The sequence below is a fragment of the Danio aesculapii genome, chromosome 8, assembly GCF_903798145.1.
Source record: "Danio aesculapii chromosome 8, fDanAes4.1, whole genome shotgun sequence".
NCBI lineage: Eukaryota > Metazoa > Chordata > Actinopteri > Cypriniformes > Danionidae > Danio > Danio aesculapii.
This window is the reverse complement of record NC_079442.1, coordinates 30361311-30378259: the sequence shown is the minus strand read 5'-3', so window position 1 is coordinate 30378259 and position 16949 is coordinate 30361311. Positions and strand designations below refer to the sequence as shown.

Sequence of the window (16949 nt, the reverse complement as noted above, 5' to 3'; positions counted from 1 at the left end):
ATTTGGTTGTTGTTGGTTATTTTTTCATGGGTGGGATGGAGCACTGATATGACTGAGACTGAGGCGATGGGGGGCGTCCAGGGCTGCTGTGGCCACAATCATTCCTAAACTAATGGATGGACCACATTAATTCAACCAGCAAGCAAAACGGTCAAGGGTATCATAAAGCATTTTTCATTTCCTGATGAAATGTTGACGTTGTTTACTTTGACACTCTCTCTCTCTCTCTCTCTCAAATCGTTGTCTTATGAATAGCACATGCATTCTTAGTGAAGAATTAGCATGGTTGTTCATGACACAATGCCTCTGAGTGCTGTGTTGATGTAGTGCTGTTTAAATTAGAGGATGCTAAAAAAATAGACCTATACTTCTATCTATCTATATATATATATATATATATATATATATGGATTGGGAATTTGTTTGTGTTGTGCGAGCACTGGACCGAGAGAATCAATTCTGTGTGTTGAGATGTCAGTCATGTAGATATACATGCCAGTTTCAATTTCATCAATATTTTCTTTTTATTTCTCCCTCTCTCGAAAAAGCAAATACAATATTACAGGCTTGAAGCCAGTGATATTGAGGTATATTTTCAGATGTACATATAAAATATATATATGAAGCACCTGCACATTCTTTATCATAAACTGCTGTAATGTGAAATTTCCATGCCTTGCATCAAAGTATCACCTGAATGCCAGTTTAAATTATGTTTTCTGTTTGATCGGTTGCTCAAAATGCAGATGATCGTAAATTTTTGGTATATATATAATAGCTTTATCTTCTGGCTGAGGAAGGCATCAAGGTGGTTATTTTAAATTAGCTATAAAATGCATATTTATCATTTGAACCACTTTTGTGGCAGGTTAACTGGTGCAATAAAGTCTTTGTTTTGTATAGTATTGAAACTATATATATATATATATATATATATAAGTCTAGCACTTTCAGATATGAGGATGCTGAGTAAACATCTTATTTATCTAGTAAGTGCACCAGATTTGTGTTTTGCCCTGAGTTGATCATCATTTTATTTAGGGCTGATGCAGCAGACGTTGTTATGATGAAATTCTTTATATTATTGCATGATCAGATGCTCATAATGCAAGCTTACCCAGACTTATAACTAATTATCTAATATTTTTCAAACTCTTTAATTTGCCTGCGACTTTGAGGAAAACCAGGTTTCGCTTTTGGATAGAAGGCCCATGGCCTGCTAAATGTATTAGCGTGTCTCTCCCTCCCTCATTTTCTCTCTCTCTCTCTCTCTTTCTCTTTTTTCTCTCTCTTCCATTCTCTGCTCTGGCCCACTCTTCTTCTCCTCCAAATGAATATGCTACTCAACTTCTCTGTTGTTAGTGGTGTTTGATATGTCTTGTGAAACTCTCGATGCCTTTGGGTTGTGCTGTATTTAATGTGTATGATATATTCTTAGCGTTTATGAAGATATTGATGAAAATGGTTATGACCATGCTGAAAACTCAATCACCAAAATGATCCAGAAATTCTGTTGTATTGTTCTATGGAATCCATGAAGGAAAATTCAATAAAGAATAAGTTATCCTGTTGAAAAAAAAAGAGATTCCATTGCTTTTGTGATTAGAAAATTATCATTATACCTCATATCTCGGAGGGGTTCTGGTGAAATGAAGCCAGAAAAGGATACTGCACCAAGTTTTTTAAAAGTAATCCAGTGGGATTTTGGATCACGGATTGGATCAAATCTTGGAAATGGGTTTTTCAAAAGTAACAGAGGGATTTTGAATTAAGATCATACAATGTAATCTAATATTACATTTGATTTAGATCAAACCTGCCCTTTGGGTTATTCAAAACTTTGAACTCAGATTGGGATCTTTTTGATACAAAAAAAAAGACCAGGATTATCCTTATCCCATCAGAAGCGTGGATTCAGTTGTGATTATTATTTTTTTTTTAACCAAATAAACCAAATAAAATAAAAAAGTGATATTTTTTTTAAGTGAATGATCACAAACTTAATGGTTACTGATGATATAAATTCCTTTATATTTGAGGTAAACAGGATTTGGTAATCCTGAAATTTGGTATTTGGATCACAGTGATCGAACCCAACTGTTCCTTTAAAAACTGTCTCAAAAGTAAGATAGATCGCATATTCCAGGATAGCAAAATATGGGATTTCCAAATTGATCCAAATATTTTTTTTAAAAAAGCTGAGCCCTGGAAAACACAGAAAGTTTCTGCTAACATACCCATATTTTTTCCAGTTGGTTATTTTTAGGGAACTGAATAAGAACTAGGAATGTTCTAGATTATTTTTAGGTAGTCAAAAAACACCTTTCCAGAATGTTGCTGGTATTGAAATTGAATTGAATATGAATTCTTCTATAAACAAATATAGAATACCCAAAATATGTCACTCATAATTTTTTGAATGGTGAAAAAAATATAAGTTCAATATGGCCATTCTAGTAAAGGAAGAGAAGAAATTGCATCTTGATTTCAAATAAGCTGGTTTGAGAGAAACAGAGCTTAATCTTAATGAATACTTACCTCACTGAAATTGTTCATCTACATAAAGCTTGAACTCTCTATTTACCCTTAAATGAGCCAAATCTAGTTAAACACAAAATTTGTTTTTTACCGTCTTTATAGTCTGATCTCATTCTCTTCAAAGAGTTCCCGCCTCCACCCACAAACTTGTAAGCAAGGAGGTCGATGTCATTTTGGAAGAATATTAGCCATCATGAATAGGGGAGAGAGGGGACGAATATAACAATTTTCTCAAAACATTTTCTCAAAGCCCTGACAACATTTGATTTACAAGCTATAACAGCACATTCAGCATGCAACCCTTGATGGAGCTGCCAAATTTCATGTGATTTTGGGACCGTGTCCAGCAGTTAGCTCCAAATTTTTGTTTATATTTACAAAACGTAAATCATTGTAGTGGTTCTTTTTTCCTTATTACAGCTGTAATACAACAGTCACTGGAAATGACATCAAATGGTTAGTCCTTAAAGGGCACCTATGGTGAAAAATCTGCCTTTCAAGCTGTTTTGGACAGACATATGTGTAGGTATAGTGCATAGACCATCATATTGGGGTGATATAAACACACCCAGTCCTTTTTTTTTTTTTCAATTTAACAACATAAAAACGGTGGACCAATTGGAACGGTTTTCAGATCGACCGCAACAAGACGTAGGTCCCCCTGCCCATCAAATTGATTGACAGCTGCTTATTAACATGTCTCCATAGTAACGCGTATAATCATATCAACAAGATGCGCAAAGAAGTGCGCAAAACAACCTAGAATAAAAGGTCTGTTCAGTTTGCTAGGATCATCAATTATCATCAAATGTGATCAAGAAGATTGAGTTTTACAAGTATAAAATTTATTAAAACTGCATGTGTGTAATGAATTACAGCGATTTACTTCAGATTTACTTCATCTGCACAGCCAAATGTCAGAACAATTATAAAAGAAGATGCTTCAATCCCGGTTTGTGGACATTAAATCAGGTTTATTTTGTTCATTAACATAACAGATATCTATACAGCGGTGGAGATAAACCTGTATCCTGTCACATTTGAGTGCAAAAAGAATACAAAGCTAAACGTGTGCGCTGTCTGTGTGTGTGCCTGTCCGCGATGTATGTGTGTATGTGTGTGTGTACGTGATCTTCCTAACGACATTGTGTTTGACTCATCGTTGCAACACAACAACTGCATCAAATACTCATTGGTAAAGTTCTTACTGTAGTATTTCTCTCAAATGTTGTCTGAGGCAGCCGAGGGAGGAGGTTGAGGCACGCTGAAAGGCACGTACTGTAGAATCGGTGGGCGGGGAGGACTAGGCTTAAACATAAGGTTTAGTGCTTCAGAGTCTCATATTGTGTCCATTCCTTATGTTTTATGCCAAAACCTTATGTTTTGTCTTATGTTGCACAAGTGTTACTGCCCATTGCCATATATGTGTCAAAATTATTCAGTAAAGATCGTCTTCCATGAAGATATTTTGTATATTTCCTTCCATAAATACATAAAAACATAATTTTTCATGAGTTATGTGCATTGGTATTGTGCACTTTATTCGGACAACTTTAAGTGAAGTTTATTTATAAACTAATTTCGAGAGGAGCACGTGCTTATGATTGATCACAGCTGGTGCTGCATTAACTAATGCATGATTCACTAATCGGATGATTCCTAACTTACTATAAAAAACCAGAATCCTCCTTCCACCCCTACTCCTCCACCTTTCCCTTTATATGGCAGCACAGTGGCCCAGTGGTTAGCACTGTTGCCTCACAGCAAGAACGTCACTGGTTCAAATCCTTAACAAGCCAGTTGTCATTTCTGTGTGGAGTTTACATGTTCTCCACATGGGTTTCCCCCGGGAGTCCCAAAACATGCGTCATAAGTGAATTATATATATATAGTCGAGCTCTTAACCAGCAGTCTATCTCTACATAGCAACTTAAAATCTGTCATCGCCTCTAAATAAGGGGGGAGTTCTCGAGACCTACCTGAGCTCAAACTCCCCTCTCGTCCTGCAAATGGAAGGGAGTCCCGAGCTCGAGGATCTTATGAGCTCAGGGCTCTCTCCCAGGACAGCATGCCAAACTCACATTATAATCAATCATCAGCTAAGTGTGAACTCTTGAAAAGAGATTTTCTTAATATTTTAAATCCTCAGATTCCAGATCTCTGCCAAATATTGTCCTATCCTATCAAACCAAACATAAGTAAAAAGATTATTTATTCTGCTTTTAGGTGATGTATAAATCCCAGGTTCAAAAATGGACATTGATGACCTCTTTTTAAAAAAAAAAAATAAAATAAAAAAAGAGAAGACAACAAAATCATATTCATTGCTTGAAGAGTTTTTGCAACAGGTTTATTTATGCACAATTTTTAGAATAATGAATATGAAAAATGTATAAACATTTCAGATTCAGCGTGCAATGACCTTCACACCAACCAAGACTGTTAAGATAATTATTTTGCAATGTTAGACAGAATAAAAAAAGCCAAACACACCCACCTTGAAAATGCATCTTATAGCCTAATAAAAGGTGTAGCATGGGGGTTTTGAGACCGCAGCCCAGAGCCACAAAGTATTCAATGAGCAGAAACTATGCAGAAATTTCCAGAGAAGGCAGGAAATGATCAATATCTGCTGAATGTGAGTTTTCTCTCTGTCACACTTTCATTTTTTTTGTATCACTGCATTGCCCCCGAAAGATTTAGGCTCCGCACCAGAATCTTTTCAGGTATGTATTTATAAAACTTCTACTTCTAAATATTATAGTAAGCTATATGGTAAAGTACAGCATTTTTGTGTTTTTTTTTTTCGTTCTCTGTTTTTTTAAGCTGTCAAATGTTAGTTGTGATAAGTTTGTAAGTTTTTCAGTATTCAAATTGAGTGCATCCTGTTTGTAAAACATAAATTGTATTAGTACATTATAGGCCTAATGAAATATTCATGTAAATATTAAGTATAGATCCACTGATATATAAAATGTTGATCTTTTACTGCTGCACACATTAGCTGTTATTAATTGTTTTTTTCAAGTTACATTCAAGATTAAGATGGCAGACACACTTGAAGACACAAGTTTCATCTTCTCAAGAAAGGGGATCGTTTTAACTCTTGAAATGGTAAGTTCAAATGTAAGTAATAAATAAATACTTTGATATTGTTATGAGGCTTTAATTCAGTGTTGGGGTAAAGCATTACAAGTAATGCAAAGTAACACAATACGTTAACAAAAATAAGTTTCTAAATTAAATTGTAATGTTGGCAGGAGAATTGGCATGTAGTGCTCTAGGGTCAGGAAGTTCTCAGAAAATAACATTATCCCACATTCATTTTTCATGTGTTTTTTAAAAGTAAATAAAGGTTATACAGTGTGTTGTTAATTACAGAGCTCCTCTATTTAAAAAGAAAAAAAAACCCTGATAGTTTTGAAAGAGATCAAACCTCAGCCAGGTCAGAAAAAAAAATGTACACAGAAGTAACTCAAAAGTATTGCATTACTTACCATAAAAAGTAACACAACTAGTTACTTTTTTGGGAGCAACACAATATTGTAATGCAATACTTTCTAAAGTAACTTTCCCCAACACTGCTTTCTTTTGATGCTACATGTGTCACGGTTCGTAGAGGGAAAAAAGGGGCGAGGACCCAAGTGCAGGGTAAAGTAATATTTATTATAATAATACAAAAATAAAAAGGCAAAAACAACAAAACAAAACTACCCCGAGGGGGAAAACATGAATAATAAGGCAAAAACAAACTTGACTGGGTTGGCTGGACAAGGCAGGGCTGGCCACAACAGGACAGGGAAATATCAACGACGAACTGGCACAGGACAGCAGACATGAAGAGAATATAAGCAGGAGTAAAACACACAAACAGATGAACATAATTAACTAATAATGGGTTAACAAGGAGGGTGGGACTAGACAATAGAGCACCTGACACAAAGAGACAACACAAGCCAGGTGCTCACATTAAACAGGACAAGAACACGCAGCCAATGAGAGAACTCATTAACTGAGTGTTCTTATGACTGGACAGGACAGGACAGGACAGGACAAGACAAGACAGAGCTAGTGTCCGGATTCTGCCACAAAACAAGAATTAACAAGACCAGAGTGGCAGAACCCTGACAACATGTATATGTTTTACATTCAAACAAGTAATTACAGTTTTTGCTACATTTTCAACAAATTGCATTTATAACACACATTTTTTAAAACATTCAAGGCTTGAATAAAAAGTTTTTCTGTAATGCTCTCTGTTATTAGTGTTATTTAGGTCAGTGTGTTATGAATGAAATGTATTGAGAATTGCTTTCAGTGGTTTAGTGAAACAAGCTTATCTTGAGACCTGCTGTATACAGTATGAACTGTTGTATTGGTTTGAGTAAGTTTGGTTTGCTCAAGTCATATTGCTTATGCTTACTGTGTGAACAGTATGGAACAGTTGCTTTAGTATTGCTCAATGCTTGTTAGCAGTTGAAAAAACTTTAATATTCTTGTGATTTTTGGCATAAAAGAAAAAAATCTATAATTTTGACACATACAGGTACAATGTATTTTTGGCTACTGCCAAATAAATATATATGCAGCATGAATTTTGTGCTCCAGGGTTACATATCGGGTTCGTTTAGATTCTTACTAGATTGTGCAAAGAGGAAGGAAAGATCTACCTCCCCATTAAAGAGTCTTATCAAGTAATCTTGAGAAATGTGTTTTAAAAAAGTGTTAGAGTCTAAAAGAACTTTATCTTTCTTCTTTCTCTTTTATTTTAGGCCCTGTGTCTCATTGCAACCATTTGTAAAGCAGTGTCTCTTGGATGCTACTTGTGGGGCTCCATTGTTGAGCTGGTCTGGGCCATTATCATATTCATCATTTATGCAATGAAACTGGACGTACTGCTGAGGTTTTTGCCATGGACGGTAAAAACATACACAATAGATTTGACTATACTGACCAAAATTACCTGCCTAATTGTTATAGCTCTCAAAAGTTTATATTCTAGAAATATTCCTTGAATTTTGGACTGAAATAACAAAATGCCATGTTCTTATTCATCTAGGACTTCTTCAGAGCGATCACAGGCACACTTCTGCTTTTCATATGTTCTCTTGTCTGCCTTAAGTTTGCAGTGGAACAGGGATTTTCTTTGGAAATTGCTGGCTCGGTAAGTAAATCAGCAATGAGTACAGTATGTATATGGCTGAAAGGATAATATACCCTATTTAGTGATTTTTAAGATGTTTTAAGTATACTGTTGATTTTGCACTGTTGTTTTTAACACTGTTTACGCGTGGTCTTAAAGGTTTTTGGTTTGCTGGCAGCAACAGTGTTTGGATTTGACACCTTATGCATAATAGCACAAATCAAGGAACGGAATGAGGAATCTAGTAAGTAAAATCACCAACAGACCTAATTAATTACCTTTAAAATTACATGTGGGGTCTTTTAAGTGGGGTTTACACTTTTAACCCCTTAACTGTCACCCCACATTTTAGCATAACACTTGAACATGACATGTAAATACAATAGATGGTGACAGTTATGAAAAAAGGCAAATTCTGTTTATTACTGTCTCCTGTTAAACTGATTAAATAATCGTATATATTGGTATAAAAAATTAATAAAGAAGCAAACAAAGTGTAATTGCATTATATTTTCTGTTTCATTCCTAGATATCATTCTGATCTGAACAACAGACAAATTGGATACAGGATGGGAACTTGTGTACAGTTAACCAATTACAATGAGAATTTTCCAGTAATTTCATGTCTAAGTGGATTTTAGAACTATTTTATTGCAAGGTTGTAAAATTATTTTTTTTCTTGGTTTGCGTCACTTTTACAAGCATGCCACAATTTGTTCAAGCAATGCACATCAAGAATAAAACAGTTCTCTTTTAACTAGTCATCAGTCCGTTTACTTGTGGCTTTATCAGTAGGTGTCATGACGCATCTGAACAGTAGTGCTGCATCCTCTCAAACTAACACATTATTGATTTTCAATATTTAATTGCATTTTTTCCAGATAATATACAATCTTATAAATGTATATGAAAAATAGATGACATCAAATATATAACAACAAAAACAAGAAAACTGTACAACCCTTAAATCAAACTTAAACTTTTCTAACCCCTTCTAAGCACCATCCCTCCCATCTCCCACCCTTTCCTATTTCCTGAGGCCTTCAATAAGTATACAAAGATGAATTAGGACACAGATAAATAAATAATAAACCAATTGAATAAATAAATAAATGTGTAAACATTGAAAACTAACACATTATATATACTTAAATATATACACCAACATTCATATATAAAATGTTAGTATAATTTTGTATAATTGTTATAATTTTATAAATCACATAAATAAATCATTTATTATACATCTTGAGTGGAATTCAAGACATTGTTGGGACCATATTCTGCAATGCTTGGAGAAGACCAATTAAACAACATTTAAAAAAGAAGATGATTTGATTTAAGCATGATTACTGTGTTTTATATGCCTAAATTTACTCAATAAGGGAGAAAACAAAAAAAATCTAATCCAAATACTTTTTCACATTATAAAAATGGAGCACCACTAATATTTCAGCAAATTTAAAGCTATTTCTGTCATGTCATTTTTAATTAAGTTGGTTCTATTCCTTGCATTTACTGTAAAACCAAGCTTACTGGCCATTGTTCGACTCTCGTGTTCAAATATAATAGTCAAATATAAATATAAAAGTCAAATATAATTTGCATTATGCCTTTAAAGAGTGAATTGTTGGGTTTTGAATATTTTCTGTTGGTGATTTAGTATGTAATCAATAACATCTCAACCTCATAAAAATGTTTGATTTCAACATTTTATTAAGTACTAGCTTTCACAAACAGTTTATTGAAGTACAAACACAAAAGTGTTAACGAGGTAAAAAATAAAAAATACAAAGATTGACTGGCCTGTTTAAAAAAAAAAAAATGAGCTCAACAGTCTCTAATTAAAAACAAAACCTACATACAGACACCAAATTTATATAAAAATATTCACAAAAACACATCAAAACATTGTATATACCCATTAACACTACAAATGGTATATAATAGCTCATTAAAGGTGAGTGATTAAAAATAAAACAGTACAAAACAGTAGCACCACAGACAAGAAATTTCAAGTTGTGTTTCAGCATTGGTCATACAAAAGAAGTTGTTGAGAGAAGAGTCTCCTGAGAAAGATACTATATAATAGTATAAGTTTTGATTATAGACTGCACATTATAAAGTGCACTTGATTTACTAGTCACCATTGTGCTGTGTGGGGACTGCAAACTGATCTCCTCTGGGATGGGTTGGTTCTGTTGTGTGTTCTGCTGTTTGTTGTGTAGTCGCCACAATTTTAGTAGGCCCAGATGGGCCAGTGCAGTTTTGGATGTTATCTCTGAGTTCGGACAGTTGGTGAGAATGGTTAACAAGGGTGCTATTTATGTGAGACAGATACCCATCGGACTGCTTCTCCAGCTCTCCTCGGATTCTCTCTAGGTCATTGGACAGGTGTGCTAGACCTCCACACTGTCCCTCCACACGGGCAACACGACCTCCGACTTCAGTCACTTCCTTCTGGACACCGAGGGCGGTGGAGCGGCAACCCTGAAGCTCTCCAGCAACTTTACGTCGCAGATCGTGGAGTTCCCCCTTCAGACGGGTCAGCTTTCGCTCCCCAGTACCCAACATGGAAGCTTGTCGTCCCACCAGCTGAACCACTCCTTTTACCTGCTGGGCAAGCCTTTCTTCTCTTTCTTGCCAGGTAAGGTTGGTGTGGCCGACCTCTTTGATGACAGAGCCAAGAGAGTCTTGCAAGCCACAGATAGATCTGTTAACAGAGTTCACAGTAACCTTAAGCAGGGTCACCTCACCTTGAAGATCCACCTCCTCCTGTTTCTTTGCTAACTGTACAAGAAGATTATATAGAGTGGCATTGAGGTTGTTTAATTTCTGCACTTGTAAATCAAGTTTTCCATTCATTTCCTTGAGGTTGTCTTCGTGTTTGTCCTCACCAGTCAATGGAGCTACGTATCCTGTTAGAACAGGCTGTGGAACACAAGCTGAAGTACAAAGAACCTCCATGGATTTAAGCTGTTTCTGTAGATGGTCCAAATCATCCTCAACTCTTCTTCTTAGTGATTCTACCTCTGTTTCCAGTGAAGGAACAGCTTGACCTTCAAGTAAAGTTGGTGCTGTGACATTACCGAGCTCTTCTACTGCAACCAAGAGACGGGTTTCAAGAGCTTTAATCTTTCCTTCCAATTGCACCTCAAAGTTGTCAGGCTCTCTTTTGTTAATGTTTGTTTCCTCTTGATTGAATGCAATATTCAATTTGGATTCCACATAAGCCAGTCGGCCTTCCAACATGCCATCTATATGGTCCTTGTGTCCACCAAGTTCAGCACGTAGGTGTGTTTGGGATTCATTCAAACCTTCCACTGACTGCTCCATATGAATTACCCTTTCAGTTAAACCTGATATGGCAGTGCAGCAACCCTCTTCAGGCTCCAGGTCTTGAAGCTGAGCCTGCAGCTTTTGTAGTTCTGTCTTCAATTGTTCAGCCCTTATGTCTAGGACTTGCTCAGTCTGATCTTGTCCATCTAAACATTCCTCTTTGCACTGGAGTCGCACTTCTGCCATGCGACTCTCGCATCGCTCCTCTGCACTTTCCACTCGTTTTTCAAAGCCATCTAATATGGTGACCCGAGCTTCACTCATTTTGGACTCCACCATTGTTTCCAGGGCCTTTTGGATTTCAGTTTGATTAAGGTTCACTGACCCATCTGATAGTCTTTGAAGGGTGTTGTTTTGACTCACAACTGCTCCTCTCAACTCTTCCAGCTCAGATGCCTTTGCCACAAGTTCTGCTCGCAGCTCTGTAAACTTTTCAGTTAAATCGACCAAGTTTGGAAAGTGCCCCACCACATCTGATCCCTCAATATCTGGTGCACCTCCAGGTAGATCTCCAAAGCCCACAGTAGAGTCTCTAGACAGGGAAGGAGCAGCGATGGGGCTGGGTGCTGCAGAAATGAGGGCAGTCAACATCCGATTGGCATCTTCACGAAGGGAAGCACGCAAGCTGTCCTCCAAACCTGTCACTGTACCTCGGAGTGTCTCAAGACCAAGAGAAAGTCGCTGCACATCCTCTTCTATCCTGTCCAACCGCTCATCTTCGATATTGTTGGCATTATGATCTATAAATGAATTACATTTTTCAATTACTTATGGCACATTCAAAGCTTTAGTTTGTACAAACAAATACAGATTCTACAACAGCTGTTTAAATTAGAAAGTGTAACTATAATATATGGTTAATTTACCTTGGTTTGTTTCACTCCCACCAGAGGGCACTTGTGCTTTGCGAATAGGCTCTGTCTCACTCTCTACCGGTGTAGAAGTTTGATGATCTGGCTGAGGATCTTGGTAGTCGGTAATTGGTTCATTCTCTTCTGGGATTAATTCATGACCAAGGTCTTGAGGTTCAGGCACGGGTTCAGGATAATCTACTTCCGGTTCCTGGTGCTCTGGGTAAGATTCAATTGGAGGATCTTGGGAGGAGGGCCCAGTATTAGGACCTGGATATCCATTCATGCCATTAGTAGGAGCTTGAGGCTGAATCCAGGGGTTTCCATTGACACTGGGATGGGGATATTGTCCTTTATATGAACGTATGTGTCCCTTCCGAGATGGATTTGGACGTTTAAAAGAGGGCACTGGACCTTTCTGCATTGGCATGGGTCCTTTAAATGAAGGCATAGGACCTTTCTGCATAGGCATAGGACCTTTAAATGAAGGCATAGGACCTTTCTGCAGTGGCATGGGTCCTTTAAAAGGAGACATAGGACCTTTCTGCATTGGCATAGGTCCTTTAAAAGGAGGTGAGGGACCTTTTTGCATATGCATGGGCCCTTTAAAAGGTGGCATAGGGCCCTTTTGCATTGGCATTTGTCCTTTAAAAGGAGGCATAGGACCCTTTTGTCCTGGTATTGGTCCATTGAAAAGGGGTCTTGCTTTCATTCCATATCCCTCAGTACAACCGACACCTGTATATCCAGGACAGCACTTCCATTCCAGCTCAGTCACAGTTTTATATGCAACTTTATACATTGGTTTGTAATACATGCGATACCTGCAAGAACAGACAAGCTAAATGTCACAAATATGCATTTTTACACAAACATTAATTGTATGTATGCAATTATCCATCCTACTTTGTAGTTGGGCATTTCTGACCCCAAGCACACTTCATTGCCTTCATGAAGGGAGCTGCTCCATCCTGAACAGTGAATGAGACAGTCTTCTCCACAACATATGCACAGTGGTTCCTAAGGAGTAACAAGTTAGATGCAGTGAGAATTAAAGATGTAACAAGGACACCATAAAATGAAGTGTTACGGATGAGTACAGTATGTTTTTTACAGTGAATATGCACATCTGAACATTGGCCAACAATAGCTAAATTTAACAACACTTTTACAGCAACTAATTATATTTAGTTAATAGTAAGTTAATAGTTAATATTAAATAATGAATATTTACATTTTTACACAGACATTAACATTGGTTTATGGTTCTACTTGTAACAATAAACAATTTATACAATATTACTGTGAAAAAATACATATATAAATGTATAAAACATTTTATTTTAAAAGGATTCACCAAAATTTAGAAAAATTACAATCGTAATCACCACCTATGTAAAATGAATGAATGAATATTCACAATCTCTGTAACACATAGGTAAAAAGTTCAATCAGCAGTTCAATCAGCAGTTCAAAGTTGCATCAGCACTATATTGGCGTCCAGGTGTCTCCAAAAGTATTTATTAACATTCAAAAGCTGTTTTGCCTCCTGACTCATCAATTAAGAGAATAATTTTACTCATGGATACTTACTTGTGCCTGGCCGTTGGTTTCTCCGAGTTGTACTGTGGTTGAGGTTCAGAGTAGAGACTGTATAGATTTGCAGCTGTGTGAAATGCTGTCACAGTCAAAATAGAACTCCAAATGAGAAGAAAACAACTCAAGATCTTCTCCAGTAGCATGATATTTGTAAATATTCTAAATTCTGGGGAATAATAAATAAATGACAGAAGAAATCACTCCAAACATCTACTCAAAAAATTGAGTACAGACCTAAAAATTAATGTATGTTAGATAAATAAAAGTTTGTCTTTCCATGTCGGGTCTTAGTAAATGTAGCAAAATCAAAATGTCTAAAAAAGACACTGTGCTCCAGCTGTGGTAGTGATGCTGAGATTCCTGCAGACTGCTGGGACTGAGAGTCCTGGTCACCTCATAAAACACCGGACCACCTCATTTACATGGATCCACCCTCTATACCACCTAACACAATTTACACAAAGGCGCTATTTTTAAGACTTGAGCCAAACAGTACAACACTGATGCTTGGAAGTTTTGGACAAAAAATTACAACTTTTTAGTCTGCTCACACCAAGAACAATGACTAAGTATAATGACTATCCACTTCAGTGGAGAATAATGTTCTGTTTATTATAAGCTTGTACAGTAGTTCTGTTGTCTAGCGCTTTAAAGGGAAAGTTTACCTAAAATTTATATTGTCATCATTTACATCCTCCACTTACATGGTGATATTTTCAAGTAAGTTGTAAACTGTTTTTCTTGCTGTGGATGTTGATGGCTACAAGTTTAAAACATTCTTTAAAATATATATTTTTTATGTTGAAAATGAATGGAAACATTTAATGGAAAAAAGAAACTCAAAGAGGTTTTGAAGCACTTGAGAGTCTCTTTATTTTTTTCTTTGTTTTTCTTATTATTCAATAGCTGTTTTTAAAGATGTTGTGGACTTCCCAAATAATAATGTATTATTATATTATAAATAATATATATATATATATATATATATATATATATATATATATATATATATATATATATATATATATATATATATATATATATATATATATATATATATTTATATATGCTAACATATTCAAAAATATATGTACATATTTGTTGAAACATACACTACCGGGTTGGTAGGGGTTTGGGGTGGGTAAATGTTTTAAAATAAGCTTCTCCTGCTCACCAAGGCTGCATTTATTTCATTAAAAATACAGTACACATTGTGAAATTGTAAAATGTTATTGCACTACAAAATAACTGTTCAAAAGGAGTTTATAATTTCATTTAATAATTTATCCCAGTGATTTTAATGATGAATTTTCAGCTTCATTACTCCAGTCTTCAGCGTTACATGATCCTTCAGAAATCAATCTAATTTTAATAATATTTATTATCATTATCATTATTGTTATTATTATTATATCATTATTATTATTGTTGTTGTTGTTGTTGTTATTTATATTATAATTACAGTTTTTCTCAATTACATTTTTCAAAAAAAATTATCTTAATTGTGAGTGCAAATCTCAAAAATTCATGCTTAAAAACCTAGTTATCATGTCAGTAATTTGGCCAAAGCCACCAAAACATAAACTGTATTTGTATTTGCACACATGCGCCAAAGCATTTGCTATTTGCTTAAATCAATAAGAAATGCCATTCTGAACTGTACAATAAGCTAATTGTTCAGAGATCTAAACTCTTTCATGTTTTGAAAAAAAAATTTTTATCAAGAATTGAGAAAAACTGTAATAATAATAAAATCAATCATAACTGGAGTAATAATTTTATTTGAAACTATATTCAATAAGTAATAAATGAATATTTAATAAATAAGTATTTAACAATTTAACATATTTAATAAATGCTGCCTTGATGAACAGAATAATGTTCTTTAAAAAGAAAAAACATGAAAAAAACTGCCCCCAAACTTTTGATCGGTGTGTGTGTGTGTATATATATATATATATATATATATTTACATATACATGACCATATATATGACCATTTTTGACGTACTTTGCATCTTATATTTTATTTATGTGATATCCAGATATGAACTATTTTTCAAGCTCTTCAGGTATTATGACCTATTTGATAAGCTCTTGCTTTCTAAAATAATCAGACATATCCTCAGACTAATAATGTTTCATTTGGCTGAACTGATGTGGTTATAAAAATGCATTTTAAAACCCTCGGTTTGATGTGATGTCTAATTTTTGGCCATTTTTGAACACTAAATGAGATAGAAGCATATGGCAGATAAACATATGGACTAACAAGCTGTAGGCAACAGTCACTTGTTCACACACAAACACGGCCACACAGCCATATGGAACAAATACAGTTTCACTCAGATAAACACTGAGAGTTGGACTGTAAATACTAAAAATTACATGTCAATACCAAAACAGTTCTAATGAAAAATATATTTAGAGAGTGTTTCCTGCTCTCCATGTTTGTCCCGTGTAGGATTAAGAGCAAAGCTGAACAAACAAACAGTCATTGAAGTTAGCGCTTCTCTCTCTTTTTATTGCCAGTACATCCGTTCACAGCACTTGTACCCATGGTAGTGGTCAAGACTGTGGTTGTGTTGCAATCCTTTAACTACAGGTCTGTGGATGAAGTGAGAACTCCAAACACACTTTACTACTCATAGACCTTAATTGTGCATGGGCTAAAAAAGCCACCCATTCACACACCACCAGCAAACACACACACCACCGTAAGACTCTCTTCAAAAAAACACCACAAGGGCGAAACACACCATGCCTTTGTTTAGCTGCAGTGGCTAATTAGCTGACAGTGTTTACACTGTTTCCAGGAGCTGTGCTGCCCTAATGTAGAGGGTCAGGAATCTGTATAAGCAGGCTAATATTTGCACTTTTCCAAATTTGCTGCTGATATGGTCATATAAATTTGGAATAAAGAAATCAGTCTATATTGTTTGTGTAAGTTACTCTTAGGAAGATCTGACAGCTGAACTGTAAAAAAAAACACAGAATGACTGATTAAATATTAGATTTTTTTTAAACTATGGGCATATATTTAGAGCAGAGATGCCCAAACTAGGGTCTGTGGGCCAAAGTTCAACCATGGTAACCTTTGATTTTGCCCGCCTTCCCATCTGAGAAAAAAGGGAGAATGATGAATTTGCTTTAGAGATTTTTAAAATTAAATTGTAAACTTTGATTTGTTTGTTTTATTAAGCTAAGTTTTATTAAGCCCCTGAAAAAAACCAAAACGAACTGAAATAAATGTTTCAATTAAAATGCTATAATTTAGATTAAAATATACATACTGTCACCTGGCAGAGAGAGGACTATGCAGAGGCTTTGGAAAACAAATCAAGGCAAAGGCAGATTCTGCTTGACTAGTGTATTCAACATTGAACTCAACTTAGTTATAAATGGGATTGTTTTTATTGAAATAAGTAAGAATTAAAGTTATTTTAAATATAATAAAATTAATTTGTAATTTACACATGG

General features: G+C 35.4%; 2 protein-coding genes across 2 annotated transcripts; one reads left to right on the top strand and one right to left on the bottom strand.

Annotated features, from left to right (window-relative positions):
- The first annotated feature begins 5201 nt into the window (after nucleotides 1–5201).
- On the top strand, nucleotides 5202–8438 carry plp2a (proteolipid protein 2a). The gene is made up of 6 exons (XM_056464518.1): nucleotides 5202–5264; nucleotides 5567–5652; nucleotides 7311–7457; nucleotides 7598–7702; nucleotides 7841–7925; nucleotides 8211–8438. The coding sequence occupies exons 2-6, from the start codon at nucleotides 5584–5586 to the stop codon at nucleotides 8225–8227; spliced, it is 423 nt and encodes a 140-aa protein (XP_056320493.1). The 5' UTR covers nucleotides 5202–5264; nucleotides 5567–5583; the 3' UTR covers nucleotides 8228–8438.
- A 1198-nt stretch (nucleotides 8439–9636) lies between these two features.
- emilin3a (elastin microfibril interfacer 3a) lies at nucleotides 9637–13734 on the bottom strand. Its single transcript, XM_056464388.1, has 4 exons — nucleotides 13465–13734; nucleotides 12778–12891; nucleotides 11887–12695; nucleotides 9637–11760 (listed from the first exon to the last, which is right to left on the bottom strand). The coding sequence occupies exons 1-4, from the start codon at nucleotides 13611–13613 to the stop codon at nucleotides 9821–9823; spliced, it is 3012 nt and encodes a 1003-aa protein (XP_056320363.1). The 5' UTR covers nucleotides 13614–13734; the 3' UTR covers nucleotides 9637–9820.
- Between the last annotated feature and the right edge of the window lie 3215 nt (nucleotides 13735–16949).

Excerpts from the sequence above, each read along its gene's own strand:
- plp2a (XM_056464518.1), top strand. The coding sequence starts at position 5,584 with ATGGCAGACACACTTGAAGACACAAGTTTCATCTTCTCAAGAAAGGGG. Across the intron at positions 5,653-7,310 it reads TCGTTTTAACTCTTGAAATG|GCCCTGTGTCTCATTGCAAC; the intron begins GTAAGTTCAAAT and ends CTTTTATTTTAG. Across the intron at positions 7,703-7,840 it reads CTTTGGAAATTGCTGGCTCG|GTTTTTGGTTTGCTGGCAGC; the intron begins GTAAGTAAATCA and ends GTGGTCTTAAAG.
- emilin3a (XM_056464388.1), bottom strand. The coding sequence starts at position 13,613 with ATGCTACTGGAGAAGATCTTGAGTTGTTTTCTTCTCATTTGGAGTTCT. Across the intron at positions 12,892-13,464 it reads AAACCAACGGCCAGGCACAA|GAACCACTGTGCATATGTTG; the intron begins GTAAGTATCCAT and ends GTTACTCCTTAG. Across the intron at positions 11,761-11,886 it reads TGGGAGTGAAACAAACCAAG|ATCATAATGCCAACAATATC; the intron begins GTAAATTAACCA and ends ATTCATTTATAG.